This window comes from Diabrotica virgifera, chromosome 2 (genome assembly GCF_917563875.1).
Source record: "Diabrotica virgifera virgifera chromosome 2, PGI_DIABVI_V3a".
Lineage (NCBI taxonomy): Eukaryota > Metazoa > Arthropoda > Insecta > Coleoptera > Chrysomelidae > Diabrotica > Diabrotica virgifera.
The window spans coordinates 36,107,096-36,130,836 of NC_065444.1; the positions used below are offsets into that span (position 1 = coordinate 36,107,096).

General features: G+C 33.9%; 1 protein-coding gene across 1 annotated transcript; it reads left to right on the forward strand.

Moving 5' to 3' along the window:
- Positions 1-318: 318 nt before the first annotated feature.
- On the forward strand, positions 319-23,346 carry LOC114327421 (protein MTO1 homolog, mitochondrial). Its single transcript, XM_028276035.2, has 10 exons — positions 319-580; positions 638-756; positions 3,318-3,525; positions 3,581-3,703; positions 4,297-4,463; positions 10,045-10,318; positions 16,476-16,669; positions 19,679-20,013; positions 22,243-22,522; positions 23,174-23,346. The coding sequence occupies exons 1-10, from the start codon at positions 388-390 to the stop codon at positions 23,273-23,275; spliced, it is 1,995 nt and encodes a 664-aa protein (XP_028131836.2). The 5' UTR covers positions 319-387; the 3' UTR covers positions 23,276-23,346.
- The last annotated feature ends 395 nt before the right edge of the window (positions 23,347-23,741 follow it).

Consider the following 23,741-nt stretch of genomic DNA (forward strand, 5'->3'; position numbering starts at 1 on the left):
GGAATGGGGTTCGGGTTACCGAGACCACGCCGAGCTGTATAAGGCCCGGTACTTTATGTCTCCGTTAGTTAACCGGGGTTTAATCGGGACAGAAATATATGCATAACATAGACATTAAACGCAATTATACTTATTATTATATTCATAAATAATTATAATAATAATTATAATTGCTTTTATTACAACGCAAGAGGCTCTATGAGGTACTTTTCTGTCCCGATTAAACCCCGGTTAGCTAACCGAGGTTTAATCGGGACATAAAGTACCGGCCCTAAGTTATATAAATTAACTGTGATGCTCCGTAGTTGAAATAACTTAACAGAAGAAAATTTTGACATCTACTTCTAGGTTATGTTATTACCATAACCTTAGAAAATTTGAATAACAATGTTTAGTACTTTAAGGAAATGTAAAAATCGTAAATTATTTTCCAAACTTTATTACACCAGACATTTTTGCACTGAAAAGCATTACGATGTCATAATCGTGGGGGGAGGTCATGCGGGCAGTGAGGCTTGCAGTGCCGCGGCAAGAATGGGGGCTCGAACGCTACTTATTACCCACAAAAGAAGCACTGTAGGTAAGTGTTGGGTTAATATACGTAATTTGTAAATTTTATTTGCCTGTTTCTGTTTAGGAGAGATGTCTTGCAACCCCTCCTTTGGAGGAATTGGCAAGGGCCATTTGATGAGGGAAGTTGATGCATTAGATGGTGTTTGTGGGAGAATCTGTGATATATCGGGAATACAATATAAAGTAAGCAGTTTTAAATCAAAGTTCCTTCGTTGTTTCGTATATTCTTATGTATTTAAGTGAAGGTTTTGATCTAGTTCCAACCTAATATAACCAAACATATTGCATTTCATGAATATACAACTGTTTTGGATTATCGCGACAACGAATATTTTAGTGTGCAATATAAGAAGTATGAAAGTATTTTGCTCTAATAATTACTCCAATAAATAACAATATAATTTGCAATTTACTTTCGTTCTTCATATTTTGCACAGTAGAATATTCGTTGTCGCGATAATCCAAGAGTCGTATATTCGTGGAATGGGGTATATTATATCTTCAACACGTTTCCCACATTTCGCAGCTTTACAATTCTGTTTTAGTATTAGCTATTAGTTTTGCTCATAGACATATTAATCATAGACCAGTCTAGGTATATGCTGCTGAATGCATTGGGGTGTAATGCCAATATCAAGTACAGTGGTCTAACTATCTTTGTCTGTTGTACGAGTGTGAGCATATGACACGGAGTACAAGAAAAAGCTAATCGCTGGTAGAGAGAGATAGATAAACTACCGATGAACTGCTCTGCGTTACGCTATTTTTCATACATTGCCTATTCTTTGTATTATTATATATAGTGAGTACGTAAAGGTTGGAATAAATTCATTTTCTCGAGAATGGACAATTTTGGAAAAAAATCCATTTAAATATGATTTTTTTAAATGGGAATAGGAGTCGTGTGATAGCTCATTTGAAAGGTAATTTAGTTCTCTATTCAGTAATATAAACATTTACATAATTATTTATACAGGGTGTTCAAAAAAACATTTTTTAAATTAAATTTATTGACATAAAAAGAAGAATGCATGTAATTTATTTAGTCCAAAATACATTTTACTGCTCTCAGAAAACAGAAAAAAATGTTTATTTGAAAAATAATCATTGCTTTTCGGTCAATTAAATGTTCAAACTGTCAAGAGGAAGGTGGGTGGCGGCTTCAATCAGCCCTGTGATGTAACAAACCCGTTATAAATAACGTGTACACGTTATGTTAACATAACGTTTGATTATAACAGCCTGTATAACGTGTTGCCAAAAATTAGATGTGACGTATCATGTTTTTAATGTGCATGTTATGCAGCATGTTATTTTCAAAATGTTAAAGTATCGTCTTGCGCGACAAGAATAACAGTATACAGAAATTGAATACGTTAGAGGAAGACAGACATAAACATGCAGCGTGCGGCAAAGTACGCATCTTGTTCATTGCACTTGCACATCTGGCTTGGCCCTGGCACCAAAATACCAAAACCAAGATGTTATTTGAAATTCCCAGCCCTCGGTCCGCGAGGTGTTCTTTCTATTGTGCAGTTTATTTAATTTTTGTTTGTCGTGTTGTTTCAAGGATTGAAATAAACTACAAAACGAACATTCAAATGGATTTACCCAATCTGGCCAAACTGGTCTCTTATAGACTGTATGATTTCTTCATTTATATGAATAAAATGTTTTTGTTTACAAATAACATAACCTCAAAAAATAATACACTATTTCTAAAAAATAACTTTAACAAACCTTCTAATAGCATCATCTAATTATTTCAATAACCCGACGTTTACAATCTGACAAAATTATGGACTAAATTGTCCATTTTTTATATTTATTTATTCTTTATACTACACGTTATTTTATAACAAAAGGTTAAGTAGGTCCCGTTAAAATGAACCTGTTATGTTACCACATAACGTTTTTGAGAAATGTTATTTGTCATACATCACATCAATTTGTAGAATTTAACGTAAATGCATGATAACATGCACATTATTTATAACGTGTTTGATACATCACAGCAGTGAATATTGAATTTAAGCAAAAAACAATATTTATTTGTCAAATAAACCTTCCTGTTTTCTGATAGCAGTAAAATGTATTTTGAGTTAAATAAATTACACACATTCTTCTTTTAATGTCAATAAATTTAATTCAAAAAACAATTTTTTTGGACACTCTGTATAAATAAATATGTTAATGTTTATATTACTAAATAGAGAATTGAATTACCTTTCAAATGAGCAATCACACGACCCCTATTCTCATTTAAAAAATTTATAGATGACGTCATCACGCTCAGATGGGTAACGTCACTAGTATGATACATATGCCAAAAAGTCGCAATTTAAAAGTAAAAATTGACCTGTTTCGGGATTTTTTTTCGAAATCGTCCATTCTCGAGAAAATTAATTTATTCCAACCTTTAGGTGCTCACTGCATATGGTTTTGCTACATTATTGACTTATGCCTAGTTGCACTAACAAATCTTAAGCTCCAGATTAGCCCAGCTCAGCTTATAGATAGGACTGCCTTAAGTCTCACTTACGTTGCACCATAATTTTTGATTCTTATCTAAGCAATCCATGTGGCACTCCGTTGTGGCAAGCTGAAAATTGATCTAAGACTCAATGGTGCCACGTGTATGTTTCGTAAGCTGAGCTTAAGGCACATCTTAAGCTTAAAATGTTGGTTCAACCATGCATTAATGTCTTATAATTGAATCTTTTATGATAATTTGATTTGCGTAGGTTCTCAATAGGAGTAAGGGCCCAGCTGTTTGGGGTTATAGAGCCCAAATTGATAGAGATTTATATAGACAAAACATGCAAACAGAACTGTTTAGTAACACTCCTAATTTAGATGTTCTCGAAGCTCCAGTAGAAGATTTAATAGTTGACAGTCCAAGTACAAATTCAAATGGGCAAAGTTGTATAGAATGTAAAGGTGTTATTTTAAGTAGGTCTGCTGAAATAGCCGTATATTTTTTGCTAACTTTCGATTTTGTGTTTAGAAAATGGTACAAAAGTACATTCAAAGAGTGTGGTTATAACAACAGGAACCTTTTTGAATGGGCAAATCAATATGGGTTTAAAAGTTTATCCAGCCGGTAGAATAGGAGACGAACCAGCTATAGGTGAGTGATCAAAAAAACTTTATTTTTTTTTAAATTCCCTTTAACAGTTAACACATTCACGGACACGCTTCACATGTAGCCAAGTCTTCTTATGGAGTAAGTGACTTCATATGCAGTCATGTCTGTGAATGTGTTAATTCAGAACGCAGTAACTTTTATGCGATCCTGTATAATGTTTCTAATATTTGGTATGTTTCAATTTTGCATCTTAAATTTATTTATTTCATCAAATGTTTTTTTAAACATTTTAAAACCTTTTGAAAAAACACTTATTAAAAAAATTACAATAAGAACTGTGAGAAGAAATAGAATAAATATATCCAATATTTATCACAGCCCAAACCACATCTTGTAAGTTTTTTTTTTCTATTTTTTTCTAGTTTTTTCTATAACCACTCCCATATCCCTTCCAATTCTGAGCAAAGCTAATTAATTCATTTTATGTGCCTTAAACACTATTGCTCGTTTGTCGTGTTAACATTTAGAATTAAATTAACAAATTCCTTATAGTTATCCTAGTCTTCTACTTCATTTTTATGCAATTCATATGGCTTTAGATTCTAAAAGAATATTGTTTCAAAATATGTTTTCAGGTTTAGCAAAGACATTAGAATCTTTGAATTTGAGAATGGGCAGGCTGAAAACAGGGACTCCACCCAGATTAAAAGCGGATACGATAAACTATGATGTTTGTGAAGTACAGTATGGGGATAATCCACCACTTCCGTTTTCATTCATGAATAACAAAGTGTGGATAAAGGTATGCTTGTATTGCAAATATGTATACATGCCAGCAAAAAAATCTTTACATTGTCAAATAAATCACCAAATTTGAAGACAATTTGCATGCATTCTGTCTGCGCTTGGAGGGGAGGGTAGGGGAGGGAGGATAGCGTACTTGCGACGGCAATTATCTGTAGTTTACGGACCACTTAGCTTATTTAGAGTATTCTGCGCGTTTGCACTATAAACAGTTGGCTTTGTGCGGGTAGTCAGTGTTAAACTTCGTCTAATTTACCGCATAAAGTTTTAGATCGTCAAATTCTAAATTGAACTGACAAATATGGGTCGAAAGAAACTCACAAAAGAGGAGAAGGTTCATGCTTTAACATTACTGGAGAAAGGAGACTCTGTAATTACCGTAGCACGTGATATTGCTATATCAAGAGGGGCTATTTATCAACTGAAACGTTCGGCTGCAACGTTTCAGTTGATAAATAGCCTCTCTTGAAGCACCAATATCACGTGCTACGGTAATTACAGAGTCTCTTTTCTCCAGTAATGTTAAAGTATGAACCTTCTCCTCTTTTGTGAGTTTCTTTCGACCCATATTGGTCAGTTCAATTTAGAATTTGACGATCTCAAACTTTACGCGGTGAATGAGACGAAGTTTAACACTGACTACGCGCACAAATCCAACTGTTTACAGTGCAAACGCGCAGAATACCCTAAATAAGCCAAGCGGTCCATAAACTACAGATAATTGCAATCGCAAGTACGCTATCCCCCCTCCGCTACCCTCCCCTCCAAGCGCAGACAGAACGCATGCAAATTGTCTTCAAATTTGGTGATTTATTTGACAATGTAAAGATTTTTTTTGCCGGCACTGTAGAGACCAGAAAAATAATAACATTATTTAGAAATGAGAAGCCCCAGATCTAAACAATAAATCTGAAAATTCTCTTGGAATCACTTTCTGGTAACATCCTTAATCTCTGCCTTTTACAATTTATAAGGCAAGGAGATGACAACTAAAGGAGATGAAAGGGACTCTACAATATGCAGTCACAGTAAGAAGTTATACTTCTATTATATGTGTGTGTGTTCACAAAGAGGGGATGGCATTAGATAAACTTTTTGCCACAGATATTTGAAAGTTGAACATTGAAGATGTCATATTAAATTTTTATTTTAGAATCTTTAAGAAATTGTATGATAATATCATTAATAGTTTTGGTATTGAAGCCTAGTAGGTGTGAAATATTCAGCGGTAAACTTACATTCCGCTCCTGAAGTCTAGCAATTAGTGCTTTCGTATGGTATTTATTAAGTTCACAATTAAAGATTATATGATTTAAATCTGCAGTAGAGTAGTTATCACATGAACAGAGAGAGTTGACACGCATTCCTATTTTAGCTAAATGTGCAGGAAAATTGCCATGGTTTAATCTTAAGCGACTTAGGGATGTGGAATAAAATCGAGTAACGTGATAATCAAATATATGTGGGATATTTTGCGGAAGTTGTGGGTATATGTAAGTGTATGGATTCCTCGAAGTTTGTACAAACTTGAGCCAAATAGTTTCCCATTTCTTTCTTAATTTTTTATGCAATTCTGGAATGTAATCGCTGGAGATTGTTAAATCTACTATTTCATTTCAAGTTGCTGAATTCTTTGCCATCTCATCCACTATCTCATTTTCTTTGATTCCGGCATGTCCTTTTACCCAGATAAAGACCAAGTCACTGCTATTATTTTTAAATCGAGCGATTGTCTTTCTAATATGGCATAACAACTCATTGTTGTGTTTTTGGTTATTGGTTGTGATATTGCCTCAAGAGCAGATAAAGAATCTGATAGTATAACCGTGTCTCCAAATTTCTGTTCAGCCGCGTAAGTTAGGGCTCTTTCAATAGCATACAGTTCGGCAGTGAAGATAGATGTACATTTAGGTAGTCCAAAATATGATTTAGGTAGTCTATTATATGATTTCTTAAAAATAAATATACTTTAAATAGTTTGTTTTAATGTTTTTTAAACACCAAACTAATTTTGTGCTTACCGCTTTCAAAAAAATAAAAAAAAAGTATAGAATTGCTCCGGATTCGAACTTAAGACCTCTCGATCTCTGGCCGAATGCTATACCAAATACGCTACGAGGACTGTGTCTGTATCGGTTCGGACGTACCTAATGACAATTCATGGTAACAAACAGACAAGGTGAAGTATAATAAATATACATACAATAAAATGTTTTAATAATACTCATCTTACTCCTGAGGAAGACAAATCCAAAGACACAAAAATTATAATAAATATATTTACTAAAAACACTAATATATTCTTTTCACAACTTTTCTTGCACTGATATTTTTATACATAACTTGAAAGATTTAGCAACTAAACGCCATACTGTCTGTGTGCGCATGCGCGCAGTATTATGAAATTTTACTCTCAATCGCGCCTAAAGAAGTATCTTCTTCTTTAGGTGCCGTGTCTGTATTCAGACATTGGCCGTCATCATGTTTACAATTTCCTGAAATCTCTCTCTATCGGCTGCTACGCGAAATAATTCTTCTACTGTGCAGCCACACCATTATCTAATATTACGCAGCCATGAAAGTTTCTTTCGACCAATCCATCTCTTTCCCTCCACTTTTCCTTGTATTTCCTTGTAGGCGAAGCAGATGGTATTTAGGTCCTCTAATTATATGGCCGAAGTATTCTGTTTTTCTCCTCTTTATGATGCTTATGAGCAGACGTTCCGAATTCATCATTCGAAGAACATCTTCATTGGAAGTTTGCGAAACCCATGATATCTTTAGGATTCGTCGATAGCACCACAATTCGAATGCTTCTATTTTGTTTAGCATTGTGGTTTTTAACGTCCATGTCTCACAACCATACAATAGGATAGACCACACATAACATTTCAGCACCTTCTTTCGAATATTCATCGACAGGTTTCTATTACATAAAACTCGTTTCCAGGTCATAAAAGCCTTCCGTGATATTTCGATCCTAGTTATTATCTCTTCATCAGAGTCACAATTTACATTTAACCAGCTGCCAAGGTACTTGAAATGATTTACCCGTTCTAACTCCTCTCCATCAAGAGAAAGCTGACCTTGATCTATATTAATCTTTCCAACTGCCATCCACTTTGTTTTTGAAATGTTGATTTTAAGGCCTCTCCGATAGCTTGCTTCACTGACTAGATTTATTAGTGGCTGAAGATCTTGTAAATTTTCAGCAAGAATGGCTGTATCGTCAGCGTATCTAATATTGTTGATTACTTCTCCGCCCAGCCTTACTCCCTCTTGTCTGTCATCCAAAGCCTCCCTAAAGATTTCTTCAGAGTACAGATTAAAAAGGGTGGGTCAACCTTGTCGTACTCCACGTTTTATCGGCAGTTTTTCAGTACGACTGTCTCCAATTTGGATAGAGGCTACTTGATTGTAATATAAGTATTTCAGCAGTCTTATATCGTAGTGGTCAAGTCCTGCTGCCTGCAGGCAATCGAAAAGTGTATCATGTTGTACTCGGTCGAATGCCTTCTCAAAGTCGATGAAACGAACATAAACGTTCTTTCGGAATTCACAACTTTTTTGTAATAGAACGCGCATACAAAATAGTGCTTATCTAGTTCCTAGACCATTTCTAAATCCAAATTGCTTATTACCCATTCTAGTTTCGCACAGAAGGAATACTCGGTTTTGTATAATACGTAAAAGTATCTTAAGTGTGTGACTCATCAAACTGATTAGTCTAAAATTGCTGCATTTGGTGGGCCTGCTTTTCTTTGGTAATGTTATAAACAGTGACTCCAACCAATCATCTGGTATTTTTCCTTCGTTGTAAATTTTGTTAAAGAAAGTAGTCAAGTAGGTAATGTTTTCCTCATCCAAAAGTTTAAGTAGCTCAACAGGGATTTGATCTGGTCCAGGTGCTTTATTGTTTTTGGCTTGTTGTATTGCTTTTATGACTTCTGACTTCAGTATACTGGGACCTCTGTTTAATTGGTTGTCACAGGTAGTATTTGGAGCATTTTCTCGAGAAGCATCGTCAAAAAGGTCACTGATGTGTCTCTCCCATTCTTTGCACTGTTGTTCGTGATCACAAATTTTTCGGTCTGCGGTTTTAAGTACGTGAGCATTTTTCTGTTTTCTAATTCCGGAGGTATATTTAAGTTTCTTGTGGAGGTTGAAACTGTCATGCTTTTTTTGGAGGTCTTCTATTTCTTGACATGAATTCTCGAGCCAGGATTCTTTGGCCTGTTTAATTTTTCTTTTTATGAGTTTGTTAATTTCACGGTATTTGATAATATTTCTATTTTTGTATTTTCGTCGAACTTCCATCAAGTCTAGAATTTCTTGGTTCATCCATTCATTTTTTGCCAACATTGTAGGTGTTTTTAAAGAAGTATAACTTCAATAATTCTGCGTATTGGGCACACAATTATTAGTTTAGATCTAGGACTTCTCATTTCTCTGTAATTGATGTCGCTACCGCTACAGCGTCCGATGCGCAAAATTATTATATTCATAATTCTGCTTAAATAGGCAGCTTGGTTTCGTTTCGTTTCAGAGGTGTCCATGTAGCTCCTCTGAACAGTTCTAGATACCGAAAAGGACGTATGGGGATGGTGGATCATCTCTAAACCAAAATGAAACACCCTGTTTTTAATTTTGTACTTTTTACTCATGGAATTTTTCCTAGACGAATAGACGGAATGTGACTGCATAAAATACTGTAGAGTCCCACTCATCTACGTCTCATTTATTCGTCGTCTCCCTGCCTTATACTTTGTAAAAGGCAGATATTAAGGATGTTACCAGAAAGCGGCTCCAAGAAAATTTTCAGATTTATTGTTTAGTCCTGGGACTTCTCATTTCTCTGTAATATAGATGTCTAGATCTTTATAACTCTACTTAAATAGGCAGCTAGGTTTAGTTTCGATTCAGAGGTGTCCTTGTAGCCCCACTGAAAAAGTCCAGAGACCGAAACAGACTTATGTGGCTGGTGGATCATTTCTCATCTTTATCTCTGAACCGAAATGAACCATAAGCTGTTTTTAATAACAGTATTGATTTTCTGTGATATTAGGAACACGGTTCTGAATCCATGTCGGTGCTGGTTGCAGATGTAATAGATATCATGTTATTTTTTTGCATAATGCAGTTTCCTGCCCATGACATTTCTTGGAATGTTGGCGCCATCTGTAGGAGATCCAAGAAACTGAATTTTTCATCATTTTGTGACAATGGACCGGGATAGTGTGACGTCAAAACGTCAAAATTTTTCCAAACATATTGTGTCTAGGTATACGATAACGTGTACGCAAATAAAAAAGTTAGGTAGAATTAAACGTCATAACAAATATTTTTCTATCGAACAAACACTAAACATATCAAAATAGCGTGTATCAAAATATACAGTCACTGCCCACGCTAAATAGTCACTAGTTTGATGAAGTTTAACTTTTTTATTTGCGTACATTTTAGCGTGTACCTAGACACAACGTGTTTGGAAAATATTTTTTGACGTTTTGACGTCACGACTATCACGGTCCGTTATGTGATAGATATCAATAATTTTATTAAAATAGTACAATTTTCAGCCTGAAGATCAATTAAAGTGCTACCTAACAAAAACGACATTGGGCATAGAAAAAATCGTTAGAGACAATCTCCACGTGAATAGACACGTCATGGAAGAGATCGCAGGTCCGAGGTATTGCCCGAGTATAGAATCCAAAGTTCTCAAGTTTTCAGGAAGAGAACACCAAGTTTGGTTGGAGCCCGAGGGTCTCACTAGTGACGTCATCTATCCAAATGGTCTATCTTGTACATTACCGGAAGAATTCCAGTGGGATCTTATCAGGAATATAAGAGGTATGAATTTTTTTTAACACGCCCCCATTTATTGCTCATCAAATTTGTTCCATTTTGCGATTCCACTTTGTATTATAAAATCGTTTGACTATCTAAGAACAGACAAAAGGCAACACCTTGATACTACATCTCAATTTCATCATTCAATCTTCGCTTGTCCACTGCTGAACATAGATCTCCCTCATAATTTTCCATCTATTTCGATCTTGTGCCTCTCACATCCAATTCATATGACAACGTTTTAGATCATCAGTCCAACGTGTTGGTGGACGACCTCTGCTTTGGTAGGCATCATCTCTTGGTCACCATTCCAGTATGCACTTTGTCCATATATTATGTGTCATTCAAGCCACGTGACGTGCCCAGTTCCATTTCAGTGTTGCTACTCTCTCTACTGCATCAGCCACTCCTGTTCTTTGTCGTAGTTGGCGGTTTGGGATCTTGTCTCGTAGTAAAACGCCCAACACGCTTCATCGCCCTTTGAGATACACGGATCTTTTTCACTGTTCTCTTTGTCATGGTCAACGTTTCCGCACCGTAAGTCAACACTGGCAAAACACACTGATTAAAGGTTTTTTTTCAAGACATATTGGTATATCATGCGATTTGAACATATGGTTCAGCTTGCCGAAGGCTGCCCAAGTCAGTCTTATACGACAGAGAAGCTCAACGGTTTGGTTACCTTTTCCTATGCGAATCTCATGACCTAGGTACAGTCGAACCCGCTTATTGGAATAGCCTTTGTACCAGGCAAAAATATTCTTATAACCGGGATATTCTAAATCATTGTATCATAAGTGTACCGAATATACGTAATAATATTATTTACATACTATGCCAATGTGTAGATTTACATACTATGCCAATATGTAGTTTTACATACTATGCCAATATGTATATCATATATATACCTACATAATCAGTATGTATATGTAAATGTTTTTAGGTCTTTTTACGTCAATAATACAGTAGTGTAACTACTACTTATCTATGTATGTGTTAAATAGCAAATTACATTATATTATGTATGTGAATGAATACAGTAGCAGTAGGTAATTAATATAAAATGTATGCAATATGTAGATATGTAAATATTTTCTTATTAAAATGCATATAACAAAATTACTTATTTTTTCTTGAGAAATTATCGGTAATTATAGTTTTTTATTGTTAATCCGTGTGGTCATCCTTAATCCATAGGTTGAATGGAACTTTTATTGGCGGCAAGAAATGGATGAATTTAACAAAGCCATAATTGAATCGTTTATTTCAGAAAGGGGTCAAGTGACTAATTTTGACAAAATGAGTTTTTGGTGAAATTTTTTAATTTAAACGTAAATACAGCTTTTATTGCAGAAAGGAATCAATTGCTGCCATAGTGTTGCTTTGGCAGCGCAGAGAAATTAGCGTTTAGTGCAGAAAGGGGCCATGCAACGCATGACTCCTTGCTTAAAAATTGTGTAACCACCAACTTTATTTCAGAAAGGGGCCAAGTGCAAACAATTATTTATTTTTTTCTTAAACAAATTAACAAGATAAATTTTTGAAAAATACAATACTTTTTGACAAACATTACGGGTTATTAGTGAGAATTTTTATTTTATATAAAAATAAAATTTTTGTTGAATGTAAACACCAACTTTATTTCAGAAAGGGGCCAAGTGCAAAAAATTATTTATTTTTTTCTTAAACAAATTAACAAGATAAATTTTTGAAAAATACAATACTTTTTGACAAACACTACAGGTTATTAGTGAGAATTTTTATTTTATATAAATAAAATTTTTTGTTGAATGTAAACACGTTTTTTTCGTTTTTCTCAAAAGCAGGTTTTTGTGACTTGACCCCTTTCTGAAATAAACGATTCAATTCACATCTTGCAAACAAGTAGGTAAATAGTCTCTGGGTGAATTCTAAATAAACTGCTTCTAACAATTTTATAGCAGGCAACAGTGCCTTTGTGTAGACAAATAAAAACTACTTTATGACCCATGCATTTTTCGGCTAAAGATCGAATTGGTAGGTACTCGTAAGAAAGTAATAAATATTTATTACCCTAATAATATCTAATCCAGCACTACAGGCCTTGACGACTGACCATAATACCAAACATAATTTAAATTTTAGTAAATTGTAAAAAAATATATTCGTTGACCTGCAAAATATGCTAATAAGCGGTATTATCTAATTAGAACCTATTCCAATAAAAGGATAAATTTATTAAGGAGTAAATGGAAACGTTTCGGGAACTCGAATTTATATTCCATAAACCGGGATATTCCTATAACAGGGATTCTTATAAGCGGGTTCGACTGTATTTATAGGCCATTATCTGGTCTATGGATCTTCTTCCTATACATATATCTTCGCTGACTACAATATTTGTCATCTGGGTTTTAAATATATTTTCTTTTCAATCCCCCTTCTAGAGAGGAAAGGTAGAGCTGATTTAAAAGTTCTTTGGTCTCATCTACCCTATCAGCTATTAGTACAATATCATCTGTAAACCTCAGGTGGCTAAGCTTTTCTCCGATATGTTTATGCTCATGCAGGGGCGTATCTTGCCATTCGTGCGCCCTTGGCAAAATTCAATGCTCCCCCCCCCCTTCCCACAAAAAACGAGACTCCTATTAATTGCACCCAAAATTCACAGGACTGTAATGTAACAATTTTTAAAAATTTGTAGGCAAATTACTACAACTACTACTTTAAAATGTATTAGGCCTGGTAGCCCGATCAAAGAACAATCTGACTCAAAAAAAAATAAAGGAAGGATGAAAATTTGGGAATAGGTAGTTGAAATTGTCTATTATTATATAAGAAAAAGTTTACAATTCTACATCCCCTGAATTTTACAAAAATGGAAGGGAATATACATTCAAAATAAGACGGGAATTGAATAAAATGACTAATTCAAAACAACTTTTGTTCTATAGAGTTTTTTCGCCAAGTCAATAATTTTCGAGTTATTTGCGAGTGAATATATTCATTTTTAACAAAAAAAAACATGTGTTTGGACGGTTTTTCGGAGATAACTCAAAAAGTAAGTATTTTATTGAAAAAAATATTCATAGCAAAAATATAGATTATGAAAAATTGAAAAAACCGGTGTATGCATGAGGTCGGTAGACCCAGTAGAAGCAGAGTTGTAGCTAATGAAAAATAGGTTCTTCTTCGTCAACTTTCAAATCGAATATATCAATGTGAACTAACTCAAAAAACGGAGCACTTTTCGGGGAAATTCATTTGAACTTTTTTAAAGTGGTTAAAAAAAGGTTTATTTTTGTTTTCTAAAAAAACTTCTAACATTAAAAGTCAGTGAGTTACGCTCAAAATATTATTGGTCCCTTTTATTTTTTGGTAAAAAACGCGAAAATCACCCCCTAATTAACATCAGAAATAAATTTTATCATTACCACTTGACAAGTTACTTTGCTTATGTATTATTTATATGATCTGTAAGTTTCATCGGTTTAAAGTGCTTATTCTTGAAAAAGCTGTAGTTAAAATGGCTTAAACGAGTTGCTAATCACGAGTTTAGGCAAATTTTGAACAGCCATAGCATATCCAATTTTTGTCTAGCAAGAAAACAAAAAATCAAAAATATTCAGAAAAGCAAGACGAACATTTTATTACTCTTTGAGATTTTAGGTATTACAGACTAATAATTTTTAAGTTAATTCCATAAAATATTCTATTTTTTTTTCAAAATTATAAAAAAATGTTTGATTTTAAACTAAATTTTTTTCAAATATGAGTACTTTGAACCAATGAAACTTATAGATAATATAAAAAATACATAAGTATAGTATATTAAGTATGGAGAACGGTAAGGGTTTTATACCGATCGAAGACAATTGTTTGGAGGAGGAGCGGAGCGACGACTCCAATTATTGTCTGAGATCGGTTACCCTTAACGTTCGACATGCTTATAACGTTTTTTGCACGATTGATACCATTATAAATTATAAAATTAAACATTTTCGTCATATTGACTAGTTTCATTCATTTTATCAAGATAGATACTTTGGTTGTTAGGTAGTAACTAGGGTGCATAACAACAATGGAGAATTGAGTTTTTATTTAGTTGTCAATAATTTTAAGTACAATTTTGATTATTATAAATTAAAATATGACCAAAAGTGAATTTGAAGAAATTGAACGGGCTTGGGAAGAAGGGTGTTCGGCAATTATTCCCGAAAAATCCAAAATCCGTTATCAAAATACCTACCAAAGTTTTAAAAAATGGTGCGAAGGCAATAATTTAAGAATCGAAGAAAAGACTCTATTGGCATATTTCGTTTAAAGACATATGCAGTTGAAAGCTCCTGGAAGCCTCTGGGCAGAATATTCAATGATTAAATCCACCGTTTTTCTTTATGGTGGCATTGATATTTCCAAGTTTTCAACTTTGATCGCGTATTTGAAGAGAAAAATTAACAAATTGTACCATAAGTTTCAATATTAATAAATAATTCGTTAGTTTTCTTTATTCTTTCAAAAAATAAATTAAAATTAAGAGATTTTTTAACTCGACGGTAAGTGAATTACTTACCGTCGAGTTGGAGTACTTACCGTCGAGTTGGATTACTTACCGTCGAGTTGCTAGTAAATGTCACCTACTGACGTATAATCTGTCACGGTAAACAGTCAAAAATGATCAATCGTGCAAAAATGTAACTTGTGAAGCGGTAACGATTAATTTTATTTGGGAAACTAATTAGGGAGTGATTTTCGCGATTTTTTTAGCAAAAAAATAAAAAATACCAGCAATATTTTAAGCGTAACTCACTTACTTTTAACGTTAGAAGTTTTTTTTAGAAAACACAAATAAACCTTTTTTTAACCACTTTAAAAAAGTTGTAATTTTCCCCGAAAAGAGCTCCGTTTTTGTGTTATTTCAAATTGAAATATTCGATTTGGAATTTGACGAAGAAGAACCTACTTTCATTAGCCACAACTCTGCTCCTGCTGAGTCTACAGACCTCATGCATATAACATTTTTTTTTTCAGTTTTTTATAGGCTATATTTTTGCTAAGAATATTTTTTTCTCTAAAATACTTACTTTTTGAGTTATCTGCGAAAATGGTCCAAACACATGTTTTTTTTTTTGTCAAAAATGAACATATTCACTCGCAAATAACTCGAAAAGTATTAACTTAGTGAAAAAACTCTATAGAACAAAAGTTACTTAGAATTAGTCATTTTATACAATTTCGAACTTATTTTAAACTTATATTTTTTCACCCCCCAGAAAATACTTTTCACCCCGCATTTCCCAATTTTTGTAAAATGGAGGGGATGTAGAGTTGTAAACTTTTTCTTATATAATAATAGACAATTTCAACTACCTATTCCCAAATTTTCATCCTTCCTTTATTTTTGTGGAGGTTTTCGTAAAATTTTGTGTTAACTGATCGGGCTATGGGTTCAAAAAACAATAACAATAAAGGAGGTATTTTTGAAACATTATTTATTTTACTTACTTATAAAATTATTTTACTCACTACTACTTTACATGCAATATTGTGATTCACAATTTGTGAATATGTTACATTCATGAGAAAATGTACTTACATATTTTTTTATACTTACATAAACTATCATAAATATGCATTTATGGTACATTATTTTAAGTGAAAACATATTGATATATAATAATAAATAATAGCCTACAACAGTTCATGAAGTTTTGATTTAAAATTTAAATTTTTAGTCAATTTAATTTTGTTGAATTAACCTGGTATCTTTTATTATTGTTAAAATTTCACTTTGCGTGCTTTAATAGATGCGAATTCATTTATGACATCGTCAAAGTTAAGTTTTGAAGCTTAAATCCTTTATATATTACAATTATTTTTATAATATTACTGACACCGTACCGGTATTTATGTAGTGTCTTATCTTTTTAATTTTGCTAGAATACGGCATCATATTTTTTCATCAAAAGTATGAAAAATGCTTAGTTTATAAAACTAAAATCTTGGATTTCCTAAAAGTTGTTCTCCCGCTAATTTTGCGCCCCCCCACTCTTGCGCCCTTGGCGGGCGCCTCTTTCGCCAACCCCTAAATACGTCCCTGTGCTCATGTCGGTGAGTTTTACCCTTTTACATATATATTCCAAAAACGTAGTGAACTGTTCATCTCAATTTACAGGTCTGGAAAATGCCGTTATTGTAAGACCGGGCTATGGGGTGGAGTACGATTTTGTAGATCCAAGAGAATTGATGCCCAGTCTGGAAGTTAAACGAGTAGTAGGCTTGTTTTTGGCCGGTCAAATAAACGGCACTACCGGATACGAAGAAGCTGCAGCTCAGGGCGTCGTAGCTGGAATAAATGCCGGTGCAAAGGTAACAAATAACTTCGTTTTTAAATTATTCTTTACCAGATGGGTATTCTTTGGTTACATATTCACAATTTTTGCGTAACTAAAGGCTATAGCGGAATAAAATGGTGAAATCTGCACTCGGCGTGATTGGGATTGGGCACTCGAAAGTACATATATTTAGAAACCTCTTTAGCCAAATGTTTAGCAATCTAGGTGCTCCCTATCGCAAAAATGTATTTTTCGATCCTCTGCTTTAAAGCATCTGAAAAAATTTGTGAACATACATTTTCATGTCTTAAAACACTGATTTTTTTCAGAATTTTTGGATCAAAATTAAGCTCAGGAAAAATATTTGAACTTTTAAGAATTTTGAGGTTATGTAGGTAATTTTTGGCAAGCTTCTAAATAATTATTTTTCGTGTAATTTTGTCCGTTCTTTTGAATGACGGGGTTGTAATAATTATGTCATAATTGTCATAATAATTGTCATTTTCTCTCCGAAACATCCTAAAAATTCGAGAAACCCCATTTTTTGGTGATTTACCCCAGAGCCGTGTGGTACATCTTTTCAATATGATGCAAGTCTTCGAAATACCGCCCCTTAAATATTATTGAAACTTAACTTTTATTTTTATTAAGGGGGTAGACGCAAAATCTTTTTTGCGCCTAAGGGGGTCTAAGGGAATCCAATGCTATTTTTTTGAATCCTGAGAAAACTAATTAATATTTTTGAAAAATTTAAATGCAGAATGAAAGATTACATTATTACCGAGGGCTTAGTATCATTTGGGATATATCACGCAATTCTTCTAGAAGATCGTTCGTCTCTATATCATATTCCTTTTCTTTTTCTATTCTAGTGTTTTATCATTTATTTCCCTAAATTTGAAAATATCATATAAAAATTTAAAATCTTTATTATGAGTTTCTAGAAGCGAAAATCGATTAATCAAAGAATTACCTGCAATGTCTAAAATATAGATGAACAAAAGAGCTCGTCCACAGATTTTTCGTAATCAAATAAATGCTTTTTTCTCTTGGCTCGAATTTCATTTTCACCTGGAAATTCGGAACTTCTAGATATTAAGATTTTCCCCAATTTCATTAAATTTTTATTTAATTTGGTCATTAGCCATATTGTCTGTAACTTTTCATTTTTTCTATAGTTTCTGACAACATTTTTACACAATCTGACATTTTTTTTATTTTACTGATTATGCCGCCCCCCTTGTGATGCCGCCTGATGCGACTGCCTCGCCGCATCATAGCACGGTACGGCCCTGATTTACCCCATGTTTTTTAGCACGTAAACTCAAGTGCATTACAGTAAATAACGATTTGTGATATATTTTTTATTTCTAATGGAGGGATCAGGCTTGCCATTTTCAGAACAGAAAATACGACGAATCCTGTTTTTGAGATTGTTTTCCATGTTTTCCCATGATTTAATACATAACCTCAACTGCATGTGGTTGAAGAACGATTTTTCACCTATTTTTTCTAATAACAAAAGTTACGATGCTATTTTCATACCGAAATACTCTACATTCGAAAAAAAGAATGTGTGTGTACTTTGTACGCACGTAAGAAGTTATACTTCTATTATATGATTATATGATTATATGATTATAAACGAAATTAATATACTTTTTATTTATATTTTATTTAAATATTAAATTAATTTATACTTAATACTTCTCAAACATTTTTATTAAAACAGTGCCAAAAATTAAAATAATAAAAAAATAAAACACACACAAACACATTAAAAATGCCACAAATGATTTCTGAACATTAATTGTCGGAAATTTTTTTAACTAAATACGTATTTTCTGAAAATAAAATTATATAATAAATATACTTACAATCATAAAATGTATAAAAAAAATAAAAAAATAAAAGTTTCTATTGGGATTCGAACCAACTTACCACGCGGCTGGTATTTGCGTTGTATTGGGATTCTCTCGCATTAAAACTGCGCCACAGAGACAGCTTGTCATTATGTGCGAAGATCGTCTAACTAAACAGATTAACCTTTTGACATTTTTAACTTATGTAAATCAAATTATTTTGATTTTGAATTGAAATGATTTAGAATTGAAAAAATACAACAAAACATAGGGTAAGAAGACAATATATTAGGTGAATATTAAGGTGTAAAATAAAAGTATTACATACTACTTATGTATTTTGGTAGGTTCAAGGTAGGTATCGGAGCCCGTATAACGACTAATAAATTTCGCAATCAATTGCGTCGTGCGAAGTGGCTATGTTCAAATATCATAACAAAATTTGATCAACTATTTATAAAACACTTACCAGTGAAAGATTATTTAGCTTTGAATAAGCGAGATCTGCGGCACTCATACTAGGCACAGTTTGATGAGCTTTCACATTGGCATGCAACAATCATTTCTTCTATGTAAATAAGTCCAAAAATATAATATGAAAACTATTTAAAAAGGCAGTATAACCATTAACTAACTTTTTGTTTGTTGTTTCTCTTCCTACAAATTTTAAAACGCAACAAGCATACATTATAACCAAACCATGCACAGTCCCACAGCTGCCATATTGGATAATTTTTGTCATGTCATTTGAACATCCAATCAGAACAAAGTTATAATGCGCATGCGCCCGGTCGCTAGGTTTTCCCATATAAAATTTCACCGTCATTACGCCCGTAAAGAAGTATAACTTCAAAAACTGTATTTTTCAGTGACTTTTTTTCATATTTTAAGCACATAACCTCATTTAAATGTGAAAAATTTTCATTTCCCCCACCCCTTTATTCGGTAGCTGATTATCATTTAAAGCCAGTTAGCCCCATAGGAAACTCCTAGAGCTACATAGGGAACTAAAAATTTGGCTAAAAGGGTTTCTAAGTATATACTTTTGAGTGCCCAATCCCAAATATCAGCCGAGTGCAGATTTTACCATCTAACCCCGCTAGAGCCTTTAACTTACAATCTCTCAATTCTTCTGTATGTTGATCATCCTTTCATATCCCTCATTGATAGTTTTCCTGTAGGCATTAAAGAGAGATCCTCTGATAGTAAGTCGCACAGAAGGTTACCTAGGTGTAATGATTGACGACCTAACAACTCTAGGCACCACGGAACCCTATCGTATGTTCACCAGCCGAGCCGAATTCCGTCTTACGCTGCGGCCGGATAACGCAGATAACAGACTAACCCCCAAGGGGTATGCAATGGGTTGCGTTAGTCGACAGAGATATGAGGAAACCCTCAAAGTACAGGAACAGCTTCGAGATGGCATTCAGTTGTTAAAAGAAGTTTCCAAAACGGCTCATCAATGGAGAAATCTATTAAGACTGACTCCCAGCAAGAGTCATTTACAAAAGAGGTAAGTGGATAGTTGTTGTCATGACCTTTTCGTCGTTTTTCGCAAGCTGCAGGGCAGAGGTTGGTAATTTCAATAGTAGAAACGAGTACAAGACGTTAATAAGACCAGTCCTCTTGCGATTTTACTAATGTCTAAATGATTAAGAATGTTACACCTACCTCATTTAGTCTTTATTTACACATATGTATTTTCATTTATTTATACTCTTCACATTTCTTCTTTATTTCACTATTTACAATAACACATAATTTATACAGGGTGTCCCAAAAGTAGCGGGATGATCGAATGTTTCGCGAAACGAACATCCGATCAAAAAATACGTGTTCAATATATTTAGAAAAATCTATCGAATGATATCAAACAAGGCCCCCCACTCCACTCCCTGGAGGTGGGATGGGAGTAACTTTAAAATCTTAAATAGGAATCCCCATTTTTTATTGCAGATTTGGATCCCTTGCGTAAAAATAAGTAACTTTTAGGCATTTTTTCGAATTGTGGATAGATGGCGCTATAATCGGAAAAAACGATTTATAAACGCTGATACACTAATGCCCGGTAGCACCAACAGATCTTAAGCTTAAGTCGAGAATATCATAAGAATTAATATAATATAATTATAATATATTACAATAAGAATACCATAATATAATAATTGATATATTTGATAATAAGGTAAGAATCTAAAATTATGGTGCAACGTAAGTGATACTCAATGAGGCCCTATTTATAAGTAGAGCTTAGCTAATCTGGAACTTAAGATCTGTTGGTGCAACCAGGCTTAAGTAAATTATAGAAATGGATTAATATCTCGAGAAATACACTTCCAAATGAAAAACCAGAAAAAAACACGTGTTTAATGTTTTTCAAAAACCTATCGAATAACACAAAACACGAACCACCACTCCATCCCATGGACGTGGGGTGGGGGTAACTTTAAAATTTTAAATAGGAACCCCCGTTTTTATTGCAGATTTGGATTCCTCATGAAAAAATAAGGAAGATTTATTTGAGACATTTTTTAGAATTGTTGATAGATGGCGCTGTAATTAAACAAATACGATTTATTGGCGCCATCTATCACCAAATCTAAAAAAATGTTCCGAATAAATGTTGCTTACTTTTTTATGAGGTTTTCAAATCTGCAATAAAAATGGGGGTTCCCATTTAAAATTTTAAAGTTACTCCATCCATGGGATGGATTGGGGGGGGGGGGTGGGTTGTGTTTAGTATTATTCGATAGGTTTTTGAAAAATATTAAACACGTGTTTTTTGGTTTTTCATTTGGAAGTGTATGAGATATTAGACCATTTCTATAATTTACCTAGGGTATCAGGATAATTTTTTTTTTCGATTATAGCGCCATCTATCCATAGTTCGAAAAAATGTCTCGATTCAAAGTTACTGATTTATGTGTAAGCACTCCGAATCTGCAATAAAAACTGGGGGTTTCTATTTAAGATTTTAAAGTTACCCCCACCCCACCTCCAGGATGTGGAGAGGGCTGTTGTGTTTGGTGTCATTCGATAGATTTTTGAAAAATGTTGAACACATATTTTTCAGTTTTTTGATCCGATGTATATGTCGCGAGATATTCTACCATCCCGTTACTTTTGAGACACCCTATATAATACATATTTATTACAAGTTTATATTTCCGACCTACGATACGTGCTTATTATCAGACTTTATAAAATTAATTTATAGCTCAGACTGCCTCTTAAACAAAATTTCCCCTATTTATACGGAGTTTCCTTATCGAGAACTCTCTACGGAGGAGATCCCTCGTGACACCACACCGTTGGACTGCCGCCGTCTAACGTGAAATTCACACTGGACTGGGATTGCAGTACGGTTAAGATAAGAATGAGCATTCAGTGTTGCCACAGTTCCTGTGCGACGCTCTTGAGAGAGCAATCAATAACTGGTGAAGACCGACAACCCTGTGCGTTTATTCCCCATTAGAAATGTATTGCCCTATCTTAGCCGTACTGCTTTCTCGGTGTGAATTTCTCAATAGAACAGCGTGGAACTCAGACAGATTTGGCGGGGAACACCTGACTTTACTCGTCTTGTTCTAGAAGGCAGGCAGTTTACTGTTAAGATATAGAGTCCGTGGCGTAACAGTTGACTTTTAGCATAACTTATTCTTTTTCTTTTATATTGTGTGTAGGATTATCAAAATGCGAGTCACCGCTTAAGCCTTAGTTTAGTTTAATTCTTGTATTTTAGCGCTTTTAGTATGATAGACCCAAATAGAGAAAAAATTACTATCAGCTTGTTAGCAACAGTGGCGCCGGAGCTTCGACCACTAACCACGGATAGTGCTCTAGAAAACAGACTTCATATTGAAGCTATGTATGAAGCAGCTGCCCAAGAGCAAGCTGAAGAGGTACGAGAAGTGCAGGAGAATGAATCTCTGGTGATACCACGGAGTATGAATTATACGTTAGACAGTCTAAATCTCAGTTTTGAGGAAAGGGAGAAGTTGTTGGTTGTACAGCCGCAAACGGTATGTAATTTTTTGTGTTTTATTAATCAACAAGACAAGTATACGTACTCATTATAAGTATGACGTTATTTGGGATTTTGCGTTTGCCCATATCACTCCTCTTCACTCCAATATCTTTTCAATTACTTCATCCCATGTCTGCCATGGTCTTCTTCTTTTTTGTCTTTTAATATTTTTGCTTACCACACTCTCCTCACTGCTATGGTATCTTTCATCTGGTGTAAATGATCCCACCAATGTGGACTGTATCTTCAGTTCGTTCCTTATATCTGTGTTCTTTATTTTGATCTATTTTGGTAACCTGTAACTCTTCTTAAAAACATCAACTTTTGCTATTTGTATATTGGCATCTTTATATCTTGCTCTTTTGCCGTTCCTTTGGTACCCATGATTCGCTGCCAATCAGAACAGGTCTATAAACTGCTTTGAAAACTTTCATTTTCGTATTCCGTGATGTTTCTTTTCGCCAACCCAATTTTTCCATGCTAATGCTAAAACAAAATTTTCCTACAACCAATCGACTCAATTTCTATATTAACCCTTCTGAAAGGCAAATGAGTGAAAGAAGTACGTTTTTTATAAATTTATCAAATAAACTTCTACGCGTAATTTTGTAATACATTTCTATAAATGTATTTTTTGTCTTTTTAGATTGCTGCGGCTAGTAGAATACCTGGCGTTACACCTTCATCGCTATTTAGGTTACTGAGGTTCGTGAAACAAAATGATAACTCTATAAATGTGACAACGTGAAATATAAATATATGTTACATAATATGTTAAATCTTAAACGAATATGTATAAATAAACGGTATTTCACTTTACTCTTGCCTTTTATTTGTTAGAAAATTCAATTTCCATAATAAAAACAGGCCAGAAATCGGGAACCAATAGACCGAACATACCTTGTGCTGACTACAAGATCATGTACGGTTGTTCGATCTGTCTCTCTCTAGTGCATTGAAACTCCTCACTCTCTATCTCTCTCTCCCCCACCAAAGAGAGACGCTGCTATACTTACTTGATGTAAGACAGAGACACAACGAACAACGAAAAAAAGATGGTATCGTTACTTAGCTCTACAGACTGCTCAGTTTGTAAAATTGAAAGAGTAAAAATCATCAGAACCAACAGAAATTGATGATTATTAACATAATATAAAACAATTTTTAGGTGTGATGAATTTATTTATGATTGGTATGAGGAAGCAAAACTAGAT

Excerpts from the sequence above, each read along its gene's own strand:
- LOC114327421 (XM_028276035.2), top strand. The coding sequence starts at position 388 with ATGTTTAGTACTTTAAGGAAATGTAAAAATCGTAAATTATTTTCCAAA. Across the intron at positions 3,526-3,580 it reads ATGTAAAGGTGTTATTTTAA|AAAATGGTACAAAAGTACAT; the intron begins GTAGGTCTGCTG and ends TTTTGTGTTTAG. Across the intron at positions 16,670-19,678 it reads GAATAAATGCCGGTGCAAAG|GCATTAAAGAGAGATCCTCT; the intron begins GTAACAAATAAC and ends GTTTTCCTGTAG.